This window comes from Histoplasma capsulatum (assembly GCF_000150115.1).
Source record: "Histoplasma capsulatum G186AR genomic scaffold supercont2.5, whole genome shotgun sequence".
NCBI lineage: Eukaryota > Fungi > Ascomycota > Eurotiomycetes > Onygenales > Ajellomycetaceae > Histoplasma > Histoplasma capsulatum.
The window spans coordinates 324,633-338,322 of NW_025544805.1; the positions used below are offsets into that span (position 1 = coordinate 324,633).

A 13,690-nucleotide genomic window follows, 5' to 3' on the forward strand; every position below is an offset into this window, starting at 1 on the left:
CAGCGCTGTCTACCACGGCGGCTGCTGTCGTACCGGCCGCGATGTAAACCCCACCTCCTGCCCCCCAATTTCCTCGACCACAATCGTGGATGACAACGGCGCCACGATTGTTATAGGAATCGATCCTACTGTGTCTCTGTCCTCTCCTGGTGGGGAAGGCCGGAGGTGTGCTGCCGGTTGGACGGGTTGTGCGGCTAGTGCGGGCGGCGGTTGTTGTCCGGATGGGTTTGCTTGCGCGGAGATCAGTTGTACACTTTCAGCTGGAGGCCGGGGGACGGCAGTGGTGGGGAAGATGGCGCCAGTGAACGGTGCGGGGAAGGTGGTGGTGGTGGTTGGTGGTTGGGTTAATTTGACGGTGGTGATGATGGTGATGGCGATGATGCAGTGGTTCATGAGCGGGTAATTAAATCTTAAAAATAACTTTATTTTTAGCATTTTGGCATTTCCATTGATGGTTTGATGGGCGGACCTCTTCTTTGCCATTTTTGTATACCATTATCATTTCCCTTCAATGATTTTATGGGATGGAACAGGCTTACTCTATTTGTAGCATCATTGAGCGGACTAGCTGTCTCTAAATACCTTTCAACCCGGGTCCTCCAGTATGTATGTATTTTTGATCATCTTTTTGAGGTTGATATCGTTTCTACGAACTGGAGAATCGGAGTTAAATTGAATCCATGTAATCATTACATATTCTTCCCAATGCCTCTGTTGATGTGTCTATATACACCCGTCTATGTCTATATGGTTTATTTGTCACCTCCTTGCACCATAAAGAAAAACAACATGTAAAGGAGGAATACAAAATCAAAAAAGAAAGTGGCAATAACAGACGAATATGTTCAGTGAGAAAGATATGATAGAAAATGGTGCTAGTCCCATGTCAAAAAAAAGTTAGCACAAAACAGAGAAAAATGAAAACAATCTAATGTAACCAAACATAAACAGGATAAGGCGAATCACCATCTGATATGGTGCATGACTAGAGCTTGCTTAGTTTCTCATTCTTCCTCACCAACACGTTACTCACTGGAGATGGGTCGAAAGTGAGGTTGTTGACCGGGTTCTGTTCGCTGGCACGATAAAACAGGTCCTCATAGACTTTGCCATCATAACGGCCCAAGGAGCTGTCAAGCTGCCAATCCGGGAATTTCCATGCGTCAACAAGCCGGACGGCATGGGGCCTGATTTCGTCAAGGAGCTTGACAACTGCTTTGGTCCGTGCGAGAGTGATTTGACGAATAGTCACAGCACCAGACGTGAAGAAATCAGCGGACTCGCGTTCCAATGTATACAGCGCATGGAGCCGGAAGAGTTTGTGGAGGACAGCAGTTGTTTCAGAGTCCAGGGCGGAGGCGGTGGCAGGCGCAGTGACGCTTTCGTAGAAGTTCTTCACGACGAGGTATTGTGAGTGGGCAGTCGAGAGACGCCAGAAATCAATAAGCAAGCTGTTCCATGAGCGTTTTGCTACATCGCGGTGCTTCAGGGCCTCGAAAGTTAGGTAAGCAGCACGCCAGGCAAAGGCGTTTACGATATCAGCATCATTGTCAAGAATGTCGAATGCAGCTCCCATGTCTCGGCGGCTGATATAGTTCTTGAGAATGCGGCTGGTGTCGTTATCAGGCGCATTGTTGGAATAAACAGCTCTAGCTGATTTGAGCAACTGAACAAAAATTTGTTAGTGAATTCTGATTCGGTAGAATTTTTTTCCTTTTTTCAGTAGGGTTGGACTCACGTATCGTGCTACTTGTTGGGTTAACATGTAATTGTCGCCTTCCCAAGTGACGGTTGGCAGATAATCGGCATACCACGTGCCGATACCGCTATAGCTACTATTGGGGAATGAGTATTTGTGCAGCCATGAACTTTGATGTAAAACAACCAACTTAAAAACCTACCTATAGCCGTGACCACCACACGCGCGCCGACATGCCTCTAATCCCTCAGCTGCTATGGTACTCCCAAGGGCTTTGAGACCACATGAGGTAGCGTGGAGATCGGCGAGGAGAAGTACCCCTCCCTTTGCCGAACCACCACGAGCCATTTGTTTCTGGTTTTCCTCGTACATTTCCATCATTCGCCGTCCAGTGAAATGGAGAGCGAAGGTAGCAGCTAGGAGGGGAAGGAGTCGGATTTGAACCATCTTATAATTGATAACCTGATTTTCATCGGAGGATTTGTCTGCAGTGTCACGATCCTGGAACTGTCTTCGGATAGAGCAATATCTCGTGGCTATTGTTACACCTCGGGCTAGGACCTTGCCCGATTGAAGCACAATTGTCGATCGAACCCAAGTCATTGTACCATAGACCAAAGTAGCTGCAGCAGAACGCACGTACTTGTTTGTAGCTGGATCAACATGCGAGAACCGTGCCAGCATGTTCACATGTGGAATTTTCACATGGTTCAAAAGAAGGAACCCATTATCCATGGTGCTAAGAGGTGGTTAGCTACGTCGCGAATATAAAACCCTTTAGGAATGATAAAACATACTTGTAACCGAACTTAGGTCCAATATCGCCAACATAGACCCCTTCAAGAGCCTCATGAGTCTTCATGTCGCGGATTTGTACGACAAATGGATGAGGACCATAGCTTTTGTCTTCAATAATCAGTTGTGCCATCACAACGGCATGATTTGCAGTTTTCCCAAGTGAGCCAATCCACCATTTGGAAGCCGTCAGGCTTGGGGAGTGCATGACGAAGGTCCTGTCTGTAGGGTCCCAGGTTGCTGTGGTCTCGAGACCTTGGACATTGGATCCATGGCCCAATTCAGTTTGGGCGTAGCAACCGATAATCTCATAGCGTTCCGCGGGCTCTAGGAAAAGTTTCGCTTGTTCTGGCGTGGACTGATTTCTGAGGGTCACCTAAACAATTTATAATACAATTAATTAGCCATGACACCGGAATACGCTCCCAGAGACATATCGCAAAGAGAGATCTTACTAAGAACATGCTCGCATGGAGTGCGTAAGGGGTGGGTTCGCTGAGAAGGTCATTAGCCATGATGAATTCGTCGTCTGTCCAATTGTGCTGTTTCCTCAAATGTTGGATGCGCTTGGCCTTCCCAAGTGACGCTGTCAGCCGTTCCACACGGCCCATAGAAAGAATTTGCGATTTGTCAAACACTTTCTCCTTTTCCATGATGGCCAGAATTTTCTGCTGCCGGTCGAGCACATCCTTGGTATGAATCAGCTCCGCCAGCTTGTCAACAGAGACATTCGAGCTGTCCCGCTCTTGTTGTAGAAGCTCTGAGCCCTGCGGGCTGGTAGGCTTCAAAGCCTTCACCCATTCGGGGACAGGGGGCATTTTAGAAGCCGGGATAGTATAGGAATCCCTTGCACAGACGACAACAAATGGGATACAGGACAGAGAGCGGCGGCAATGCGGGATGGAGAAAATGAAGAAGTTGGTGGTGATGAATACTAGTACACCCGCCAGTCCCAGGAGCCCGCGGATGATATAAATGCTTCCATCTCTCCCAGTGGTGGCGGAACCACTCGGAGCCTGCCCGAAGAGGAAGTGCCGAGGTCTGTCGGGGAGTTTCTTCGAACAAAACAAAAATCAGCGCCTGGAGGTTATGTACTAGTCGTAACGAGTCACAGCAGGGGAAGCGCACGGTGGTGGACACAGACAGGCACTGTTCCGGCCCTGTGAAGCCGAAGTGTCGAATCGGCATTTTCGTGCGTTTGGCTAAGTGCTAGCCTGCATGGCACGCGGATTGACATGATCTCCCTGCTTGGGGCCGTGCTAAGCTGCTCACAGAACACACTAAAAACAAACCTTGGGATCTTCTATTAATATCTGAGAATTGGCTCTCTGCAGCTGCTCCAGCCTCACAGCCTGTGATGATAGAAAACCTCAAGGATTGTCAGCGGACGCCTACTACATATTCACATGTTTCATACTGTATATTCTTGTGTATATTTTTTGAACTCATTTCCTTATCCCCAGAATCCGGACGGTCCACGGGGATTCGAAAATGGATACCGCTACTGACAGGAGGCTCTCACATGCTTTGTATTCATTATTTATTCTCCCAGACATTAGCCTTTCATATATCAAGCTCCCTGAATAGAACATTGGTCACTTGACTCCATCATAGATACAATTCTGTGGCCTCGGAATGTCACCTGTGCTTGCGATGTTTGAAATGTACAGGTAGGTCTAATTGGACTTTGTGATCGGCTGGGGTTTGTTAGAATGTTCGCATTTTCCTTGTGCGACAGTAACATGTATTTCACATCTCAGCATCAGTATTACTAGTGTGCAGAAACAACTTGAAATGATCGTACAGGGTGACAGATTTCTTAAACCCAGCGCAGGAGAAGTCAGGTCACCATCCTTGAAAAAGTTAGATCAGGAGCATCCAGGTAGGATTTTCAATTCTCGGCACTCAGTAGAGAACTGTCCTTAGACCTATCTATACTATTCTTTGTCACATCAGAGAATATAATCTTAAATATTTTTGGCGTTTAAGGATGAATGCATGCATGCTAGCCGGCGGCTGGAACGCGCTTAGCATGGCTGCTTGACGCTAATATAACCAATCACAGCGCCGCGCGAAGCAGAGAACATACCACAGTCACATTTGACTTGGTTTCTGGTTCGAACTCGTCAACATCATCCCGATACCAACACGGATTCACCACAACACCAGTCAATTACATCTTTGCTACCGCTCCTTCTACCCAGAATCCTAGGCGGGTCATTGTCTATCCCTTTCTCCTCGCAATTCTCGGCGGCATCATCGTCGCCCGGACTCTACCTACTTTCTCGGTATTCCTGAAACGTCTCGCTCGGCCAGTTGCATCTAATTTATAGAGCCCGATAATGCCCGCCCGACCTCCTTCTCTTCCCCTGCGGTCTCGCTGCCTTCTTCGCTCGCCACAGCATCGCCAACCCTTCTCGACGCAGAGCTCGCTCCGTAGCGCTCATGGTGACCACTACGACCCTCCAACCGGATGGCTTTGGGGAGTAAAGCCCGGCCATAAATACGTCAAGGAGGGATGGGAAGGCCTATGGACGTATGGGTTTGTCGGTAGCCTGCTTCTTGCTGGCGTCGTGTATTCTTTCAAACCTGATACTTCGTATGTGTTTCTGCTTCTTTATTTTCACGCTTTTGGCTATCAGATATTATAGGAAACTGTCATTGCAAATCATATCGATATGCATACGCTTCAATGGTACAAAATTAGTGCGCTAGCTAATACATGTTTAATCTCCCGTTAGGATACAAACGTGGGCGCTCGAAGAAGCTAGAAGGCGACTCGAGAGGGAAGGCATCCTTGAAGACTCCGATGTTGCCCAAAAGAAATAACCCAACTGTCTGCACTCTAATCCCGATGTATATAGAGCTTTCATCCTACGCGGAAGTGAAAAAGAAGAAAGCGATAAGGAGATCCCGTTCCCTATATCAATTGTCGGACATTTCGCACACAAATTCGGTATTGTGGGAAGAATGAGAGAGAGGGAGTGAAATTGTTTTTTCCCCCTTGGTTTCGAATTAGCTCTTTACGATGCATGTTTCGGGCATTGTTGCCATGTCTATTTCTTTTCGTCTTTTGTTTTGTTTTCCTTATTCTTGGCGGCATAATTGAAATTACCTTTCCAGCTGTAACTAGATCATAATTCGGGTGATGGGTCATCAGCTAAAGCGGAATTCCAAACCAAAAAGGTCCCCTACCAGCGACACGGTTGGCCCTAACTTGCCAAGGTGAGCAGGCGCGAAGCAAACGCCTGCAGACATGCCCCTAAAAGTCGAATATGGTTCATTGCCGTTGGTTGGAATGGGCCAATCTGCCATATCATTAGGAGAGGACTCTTTATTGGATCGCCCGCTGTGATGTAGTTGATGTAATTGTCGCCATACTCTGCAATGATAAGGAAGATCTCATGCCGGTCCTGACTTATCATCAATCGACTTAAGTCGCCATTATGTTAGAATATTTATTTCTAACATCTCAAAAGAAGGAATGGATATACAGTACCGATATCTCCCATCCTGTGTTGGCTGGTCTGGTTCTGATCGAATCCAAGCAGCCATCTGAGCGCTCTCTTGCCATTGGGGGAGGTGGCCTCTAAGAGACCACACAATAGCCCCACCATGAATAGCCATAAGTCGGGCCAGAAGTGAATGCGCAGTTTTGCAAACTGAGTCTTTTCAAGAATTGCCATCTGGATCCTATTTCTTTCCCACTATGTATATATAGAGATCTCTCCAGATTAGCACGTCCTCATGCCCCCCGGGACGTTAAATTTATACATACATACATATATCTTGCCATTGGGGTTATGAGTCTTTCCTCATACCGGCCTTGACCTCTAAAATCGCTAGGGACTTTTCACCAAACTCATTATTGAAGTGAAGATGGCCATCTGTCCTTGCTTCGTAAATTTTTTCTCCGTTGTCCCGGGGATTAAAGATGAACGCCTTTCGCTCCATGGTCCATGCCATGTTTAGAGTGGGATTGCTCAGGCACACTGCCTTGATAAGCAATAGAAGGGCAGTAGTAACGGTTTGTTCATCATCCGCTGGAGGGAATTGGTCGCTGTTCCCTGCAGACATTGGGGAGCGAGGGCCTATGTATACTTCGCTCGAGAATGACTGCGGAACTAGGTCCGACTCCTCGCTGCCGATGTCGAAGTTACTAAATCTTTCATCAAAGTCTTCTAGTGGGATTGTACGGCTGGCAGGGGTTGGAGGTTCTGGTTCCGTATGTTGTGTTCTGCTCGACAGATCCCGGTATCTCAGAACGATTGGCGAGCGGATTTTACTCGCGCCATCTCTCGGATTTTGTATATCATTTATCTAGCTTTTGGAAAACGCACAGTAAATCGTATCTGCCAAAAGAAGGAATATCCCCCATGCCAGATTGAGCCTTTGTGGTATAGGCTACCCAGTCTGAAATATTTTCCAGGAGCCTTCGAGCATCGGCAACATCTAAGCCCCAGCGATTAGGATTGAATTCATTAGCCCGTTTCGTCTTCCATATCATGCGCAGTGCTAATTTAGAGCCGGACTTGAAAGTCGAGTTCGTTTATAGATGTTGCCTCAACCACTGGCTTGCGCGCTTCCTTTGACCACTCAAAACGGTTGAATGGAAGAGCATAGTGGGGTACCATCCCTGAGTCTCACGTCAAATGAGGAAAATTCAAAAACGTGCACGGTGCTGTATAATGCAAGCGAAGGGGTAATCGCGTAATCCTTCATTTGAGACGACGATCGAAGAATAAGCAGTGCCATAATAATAAACAAGTTTCAACATTTCTGGGACACACAGCCCTGCCCTGCCTCTTGCGTTCGTAGTTTCCAGTCATCTCTGTTCACTTAGGGAGTGAGCTGTCGCATATGCTGTTGTTCTTGTGGGCCATGGGGGGGGTGGATGGCGTAGTGGCAAGCGCTGTTCATGGAATGCTTTCCGAAGTAGGCGCTTGGTGTTGGGTCCATCACTGCGGAGACAAGAAGGTGGTGGGTTGAAATCCCACCCTCTCCAAAAGATATTATCACATCTTGATGAATATCGGGGGTACCCTTTCTTATCCCATTTCTATCGGTAACTGCCACGCAGGGTCTAGACGAATTTGATAATGTGGGAGTCTAAGATATTGTGATTCTTACATCTCTAGTTCAAGCATGAAGAACAACAGCAGTAGCAGCAGCAGCAACAACAGGTGGGCCATTGGTGCCGCTTGCAATTCCAGGGTACCAAAATATCCAAAATTCATATATTCACAGAATATTTATAAATGCCATCATTACATAGTATCCTTCAAACACGGGTAAATGATATCTTTATCATCATATTCAAGTAAAAGAGATGCAGAGATTACATCTAAATGTCGGCCCTTCAATTCACCGACGTCGAATGATAAACCACGTGATATAAACCTCCAGAGCGGGAAATAAAAAATTAGTGGGTGACTTTATTTCTTGTGACAAGCAAAATCCACCCGTGGACAGTTTTTCAATTGGATTGAGAGGCTTATCGACGTAAGTATTCGTTCCGAAATTTAGAACCACTGGAAAAATCTTAACGAACCAAGTAGGAGCTGCCTTTGTTCACGTCGTCGCACCTCGCTACTAGTACTCTTGAATATTGGAGCTCTGGGAAGCTCGACATTAAATTCGAAATTGCCCCGATTACTTGACCAGAGCGTAATTCCTGATTCACTGTACCTTATGTGGGGACCGGGGGCTCCATTACGATTTCAAGATGAAAAGCTTACGGAGGGATCACTCTTCGAACCCGCTATCCTCTAATGTTTCAAGTAAAATCTTTGTAAGATCGACAAAGAGCGGCAAGGTCCAGAAGATTGTTAGAGAGTTGTACCTGAGGCAGGACATCCCATGCTCTTCGAAGATATGTTCTGTGTGTCTGTCATATGCGCCAACCGATGCCAACGGAAATGGTGAGAGACCGCTCAACGGCTGGGACTTCTGACCTTTAATGCTAATTATACTAAGTAACTCCATTTGTGCTATCTGAGCGGCCGGCTGGTACAAAGTCATTCCCCCAAGGCCATTATTTACTTCCGGATACGAATGCGCTCCTCAATGGCATGGATCTTTTCGAACAGACTGGCTCATTCTACGATGTTATTATCTTGCAGACAGTGCTTGAGGAGCTAAAGAACCAGTCCCTCGCTTTATATAACCGGCTGATATCCCTAATTCGGAGCGAAGAAAAGCGATATTATCTTTTTTTTAATGAATTTCGGTTGGAGACCCATGTCAGGAGAGGAGTGGAGGAAAGCATAAATGATCGAAATGATCGAGCGGTTCGAACCGCCGCAAAGTGGTACCAGGAACACTTAACTCAGGTAGTGAAGAGAGGCCGCAAGGGACAGACCGCTCCAGCCATAGTCATGATTACCGATGATAAAGATAATCTCCGCAAAGCAGAACGAGAGGGTGTTACGGCTGTGTCGTTGTCCGATTATGTGTCTGGACTTGAGGATTCGGATAGGTTGCTTGACATGATCAACGAAGCTAAGGCCGTTCATGATTCGAGGCCGACGAGGGGTGAAACGTTCTACCCCGAGTATTACTCTATGTCAAAAGTGATGACTGGTCTTCGTGCGGGAACCCTTCATCAGGGCATTTTCAACGTTTCCCCTTACAATTATCTCGAGGGGTCGGTGCAGGTAGCAGCATTTGACAAGTCCCTTCTAATACTTGGTCGGGACAACAGCAATCGGGCGATTGCAGGAGATATAGTGGTAGTCGAAGTCCTTCCGAAAGATCAATGGAAAGCTCCGTCGACAAAAATCATTGATGAGGAGACAGTCACTAAAGATGAAAATGCTGAATATGACGAGAAAGAAGTTGTGGTTTCGGAAAAGGAGAGAAGAGCATTACAGGAAGAAGTTAGAAGAGCTCACGGAAAGACCTCGGAGGGAAGACCCCAGCCAACAGCTCGTGTGGTAGGAATAGTCAAGAGGAATTGGCGCCAGTATGTTGGAAACATCGATAAGATATCCACAGCGTCCCAGGTCCAATCTAGCAGACGACAACAAACCGTTTTTGTCATACCCATGGATAAACGGATACCTAAAATTCGGATACGCACGAGACAAGCACAAGATCTTTTTGGTCAAAGGATACTCGTTACAGTTGATGCGTGGAATCGCGATTCCAGATACCCAACGGGTCATTTTGTACGATCTTTAGGAGAGTTGGAAACTAAGGGTGCCGAGACAGAAGCTCTTCTTCTCGAGTATGATGTTCAATATAGACCGTTCCCACAAGTGGTCCTTGACTGCCTTCCCCCGGAGGGCCATAACTGGAAGGTTCCGCAAAATATGGATGATCCTGGTTGGCGCGATCGTAAAGACCTACGAGATTTACTGGTGTGCAGTATCGACCCCCCAGGCTGTCAGGATATAGATGATGCACTCCATGCTCGGCCACTCCCCAACGGGAATTTTGAGGTCGGTGTCCATATCGCCGATGTCTCTCATTTTGTCAAGCCAAATACCCCTATGGATACCGAAGCGAGCATGCGAGGCACGACAGTATATCTCGTAGACAAACGCATCGATATGTTACCTATGCTTTTGGGAACCGATCTCTGCTCACTAAAGCCCCATGTCCAACGATATGCCTTCTCCACTATCTGGGAAATGACTCCTTCTGCTGAGGTTGTGTCCTCAATTTGTACAAAATCTGTTATTTTATCCAGAGAAGCTTTCAGCTACGAACAAGCCCAATTACGTATTGATGATAAATCAAAAACAGATGAATTAACGGAGAGTATGAGGTTACTTCTAAAACTTTCCAAATTACTCAAACAAAAGCGGATGGACGCGGGAGCGCTTAACTTAGCATCCCCAGAAGTCCGCATAGAAACCGATTCGGAATTATCAGACCCCGTGGCAGATGTGAAAACCAAAGCCCTTTTGGACACAAACAGCCTTGTTGAGGAATTCATGCTTCACGCTAATACAACGGTCGCTTCCAAAATCTTCAAGTCCTTCCCGCAAACAGCACTTCTTCGGCGCCACGCCACTCCACCACCCTCAAATTTTGAAGAATTGATCGCTCAACTCTCGAAAAAGCGCAACATGACCCTCGACGTATCCAGCTCCCTTGCTCTGGCAAGGTCCCTTGATCGTTGTGTTGACCCAGCCAATCCATTCTTCAACACCCTGGTTCGTATCCTTGCCACCAGATGTATGACGTCTGCAGAATACTTCTGCGCAGGGGCTCACGCGGAGTCCGAATTCCGCCACTACGGCCTTGCCTCGTCAATTTACACCCATTTCACCTCCCCCATTCGGCGGTACGCAGATTTGGTCGTCCACCGCCAATTAGCTGCTGCAATCGGCTACGAAGGACTCGGCGCCTCTCCAGCCGAAGGACTGGCTGCCCGGAGCCGCCTAGAGGATATTTGCAAGAATATCAACCATCGCCATCGTAATGCACAGCTTGCTGGCCGCGCAAGTATAGAATACTATGTTGGACAAGCGCTCAAAGCGCGCGGCGAACAAGAGGCGTCTAAGCTTGGGGCAGGTGTGGGGACGAATGCGGGGATAGATGAAGAAGGGTATGTCATGCGCGTGTTTGACAACGGAGTTGTTGTTTTCGTACCGCGATTTGGCATCGAGGGCGTTGTGAGGCTAGAGGATTTCATCATCTCTGGAACTCAGCCGGGTGAGGGGAAACAGGTTGCTCCTAGGCGGGAAAGTGAGTTCGATGCGGAGGAGTATTCGTTGAAGGTTTGGGAACGAGACGGTGAGAGTGGAGCTGGTTGGAATCCGAAGAATGGCGTGGTGGTCGACTTGTTTGACAAAGTTAAAGTTAATGTGAGCTCCGTGAAAGAGGAAGGGGGCCGTGGGGCTGGAAAGAGGAGGGTTCGAATATTAATTCTGGGCAAAGCTTAGTTTAGATTGTTCGTGTGACGTCGAAAGGCGGATAGAATGGAATTTCGCTTAAGAGAGCTTGCATTCCCATCTACTCTGAAAGAGTCGACAAATTATCCAATCAAGGTATGCATTGCCATACCGGATAATTTTGAAAATAATGAAAGCAAAGTATTTAAACCCATTTTTTGATGTCTTTTACGCTAATTCTGTAAGTCCTAATATTTTTTAAAAAATTATTTTTGAAATAAGTGTATTTACGGTATATATATCCTTCTGTGTCGAATTCCGGTTTCCAAATTAGGTAGGAATTTTTCAAAACTGCAATGCTACGTGATTTAGGCATAAATCAATCGCTTCATAGCAAAAATACTATGCTGTCTATGTTTCCTCGACAAGTAAGAACTTGGGAGAGATTTGAAGGAACGTGAGTCTAGCGGCTTGCTCTTTGCGGATCTCTAAAACTCGATTGTCACACATGCTCCCATGTGACCATCCTGCAGAGAAGAACGGTAGGGTTCCATGCACTCGTGTCAGAGGCAGGAGTGATAGTGCCTGAGGACGATTCTCGTGGTGGCAGCGCCGGCTGGCTTGATTGATGAGGCTTCTCTCCAGGTATACAGGTTCTATCATCTGTGGAAGTAACTGTCGCATGATGTGAGCTTGGATTAATTTTCACCGCCTTCGCAGCATTGGCGGCTTCCGCGGCCGCTTTTCTCTCTGCAGCAACGAAATTATCGCCAATTTTCCAGCTACGTACGACAGACAAACATAAGGCACCAACAATATATGCGAGTCCTGCAAAAATCTGGGCGTATAGATAAGCACGGTTGCCCTTCGAATCATCTTTCAAGAGAACTACGATTGGCTCCGAAACAGTCGTGGGAGGAACCATGAGCACCCAGATAATGCTCAATCCGCTGGGGAGCATTTGGAGACCGATAACTTCAGCACACACTGGAACAACCGTGGTCCAGAATGTGCCTGCTACAGTCCCCACGATGATTGCAAAGAAACATAGCAGACCCATGCTCTGAGTTGGGGTCCAGACGGCTACGCAGAATACACCACAGAAAAGTGAGATAATGGTGGCTATGTTGAGACGACCATAACGATCACTGAGCAAACCAACAATTGGGCGACCAAGGCCTTGTCCAAGGTTAAGGACGGCGCCAACAATACTCCCTTGGTGTGCGGTGAGTCCGATTGATAGTGCAAAGTTGGGGAGGCTGAAGAGTATCACGACGTATCCTAGCAAGCTTAAGAAACCCCATGCCTGTAATAGGAGGAATTCGGGTCGTTTGAGCAGAGGGAAATGAAACGCTTTGTATTGGGATCTAGTAGCTTTGTTTCGGTCTCGGATCAGATTGGCTGCGATGATATTGACCACAAATGTGATAATACCGAGGATGCGAAATGTCCACCCAAGTCCGAAACGGGATATCATTGAGCCCGTGGCGAGAGAATAGGTTAATCCGCCAACACCGGAGCCTGCAGCTGCAATGGACGTCGCAATGCTTCGTTTGCGGAGAAACCACTGCGAAGTAACGCCCACGGATCCAATAAACAGGAAGCCCATACCGAACCCGAAACAGACACCCTGGCTCAGAAATAGTTGCCATTGCTGTTTAGCAAAGGAGGCACTGATAAACGAGATTGTTTGGAGCACAGCTCCTATGTTGAGAATGAGTCGATTGCCAAAAAGGTGAACCATGTGTGTTACTAAGGGAGCGATCAGGAGGCAACATGACATGCTTAGGCCGCCCGTGAAAGCGTAGGTGATGTCGCTGGCGTCGGGGAAAATGTCATTGGACAAGTAATATGATAAGAAGACAGCATATGACTAGTTCAGGAAATTAGAGAAGCCAATGAGTCCTTTGATTTATCATTTCACCTACAGAATTTCAAGACGAAAATATTGGCAAGGGAAACAATATTTCAACTTACGCTATTAACACCCCATGTGTTTCCGTTAATCCATGCTGAACAAGCTACGCACACCCATCCATAGCCGCCATCTGGCGGCACATCCTCTGGAGGTTTCTCGTCTACCCATTCTTCGGATTGCTGGCTGATATCGTTCTCAGGAACCTTTTCTGCTGGCGATCCGTTCTTACTTGGCAGAGACTCCGCAGCGGCTTGATGCGAAATAACTTCAGTCGCGATTTCTCTTGAAGAATGATTCGCCATTACTCTACTGGGTCATATCCCCAGTAGATTGGTCAAAGTGAATGCTAAATTCTTAAATCCAACCCGCCAATACAGTGTTTCATGCGGAATTCAATGAGGTGAGATATGGGTCTTTCGGAAGTGAAAAAAACCC

General features: G+C 47.1%; 7 protein-coding genes across 7 annotated transcripts; 2 read left to right on the forward strand and 5 right to left on the reverse strand.

Annotated features, from left to right (window-relative positions):
- Positions 1 to 9: 9 nt before the first annotated feature.
- On the reverse strand, positions 10 to 483 carry HCBG_04050 (uncharacterized protein; the record flags this gene model as incomplete). The annotated part of the gene is made up of 2 exons (XM_045431099.1): positions 10 to 409; positions 470 to 483. 2 exons carry the CDS (start codon positions 481 to 483, stop codon positions 10 to 12), a joined length of 414 nt encoding a protein of 137 aa, XP_045287652.1.
- Positions 484 to 928: 445 nt separating this feature from the next.
- Positions 929 to 3,312, reverse strand: HCBG_04051 (acyl-CoA oxidase; the record flags this gene model as incomplete). The annotated part of the gene is made up of 6 exons (XM_045431100.1): positions 929 to 985; positions 1,034 to 1,666; positions 1,739 to 1,835; positions 1,902 to 2,438; positions 2,497 to 2,870; positions 2,950 to 3,312. 6 exons carry the CDS (start codon positions 3,310 to 3,312, stop codon positions 929 to 931), a joined length of 2,061 nt encoding a protein of 686 aa, XP_045287653.1.
- Positions 3,313 to 4,836: 1,524 nt separating this feature from the next.
- On the forward strand, positions 4,837 to 5,803 carry HCBG_04052 (NADH-ubiquinone oxidoreductase; the record flags this gene model as incomplete). The annotated part of the gene is made up of 2 exons (XM_045431101.1): positions 4,837 to 5,093; positions 5,236 to 5,803. The coding sequence occupies 2 exons, from the start codon at positions 4,837 to 4,839 to the stop codon at positions 5,321 to 5,323; spliced, it is 345 nt and encodes a 114-aa protein (XP_045287654.1).
- HCBG_04053 (uncharacterized protein) lies at positions 5,707 to 6,180 on the reverse strand (the record flags this gene model as incomplete). The annotated part of the gene is made up of 2 exons (XM_045431102.1): positions 5,707 to 5,907; positions 5,989 to 6,180. The coding sequence occupies 2 exons, from the start codon at positions 6,178 to 6,180 to the stop codon at positions 5,707 to 5,709; spliced, it is 393 nt and encodes a 130-aa protein (XP_045287655.1).
- Positions 6,181 to 6,187: 7 nt separating this feature from the next.
- HCBG_04054 (uncharacterized protein) lies at positions 6,188 to 7,323 on the reverse strand (the record flags this gene model as incomplete). The annotated part of the gene is made up of 3 exons (XM_045431103.1): positions 6,188 to 6,201; positions 6,316 to 6,814; positions 7,285 to 7,323. The coding sequence occupies 3 exons, from the start codon at positions 7,321 to 7,323 to the stop codon at positions 6,188 to 6,190; spliced, it is 552 nt and encodes a 183-aa protein (XP_045287656.1).
- Positions 7,324 to 7,963: 640 nt separating this feature from the next.
- Positions 7,964 to 11,388, forward strand: HCBG_04055 (mitotic control protein dis3; the record flags this gene model as incomplete). Its single annotated transcript, XM_045431104.1, has 3 exons — positions 7,964 to 7,996; positions 8,053 to 8,415; positions 8,471 to 11,388. The coding sequence occupies 2 exons, from the start codon at positions 8,220 to 8,222 to the stop codon at positions 11,386 to 11,388; spliced, it is 3,114 nt and encodes a 1,037-aa protein (XP_045287657.1).
- Positions 11,389 to 11,839: 451 nt separating this feature from the next.
- On the reverse strand, positions 11,840 to 13,557 carry HCBG_04056 (uncharacterized protein; the record flags this gene model as incomplete). Its single annotated transcript, XM_045431105.1, has 2 exons — positions 11,840 to 13,210; positions 13,315 to 13,557. 2 exons carry the CDS (start codon positions 13,555 to 13,557, stop codon positions 11,840 to 11,842), a joined length of 1,614 nt encoding a protein of 537 aa, XP_045287658.1.
- Positions 13,558 to 13,690: the final 133 nt, after the last annotated feature.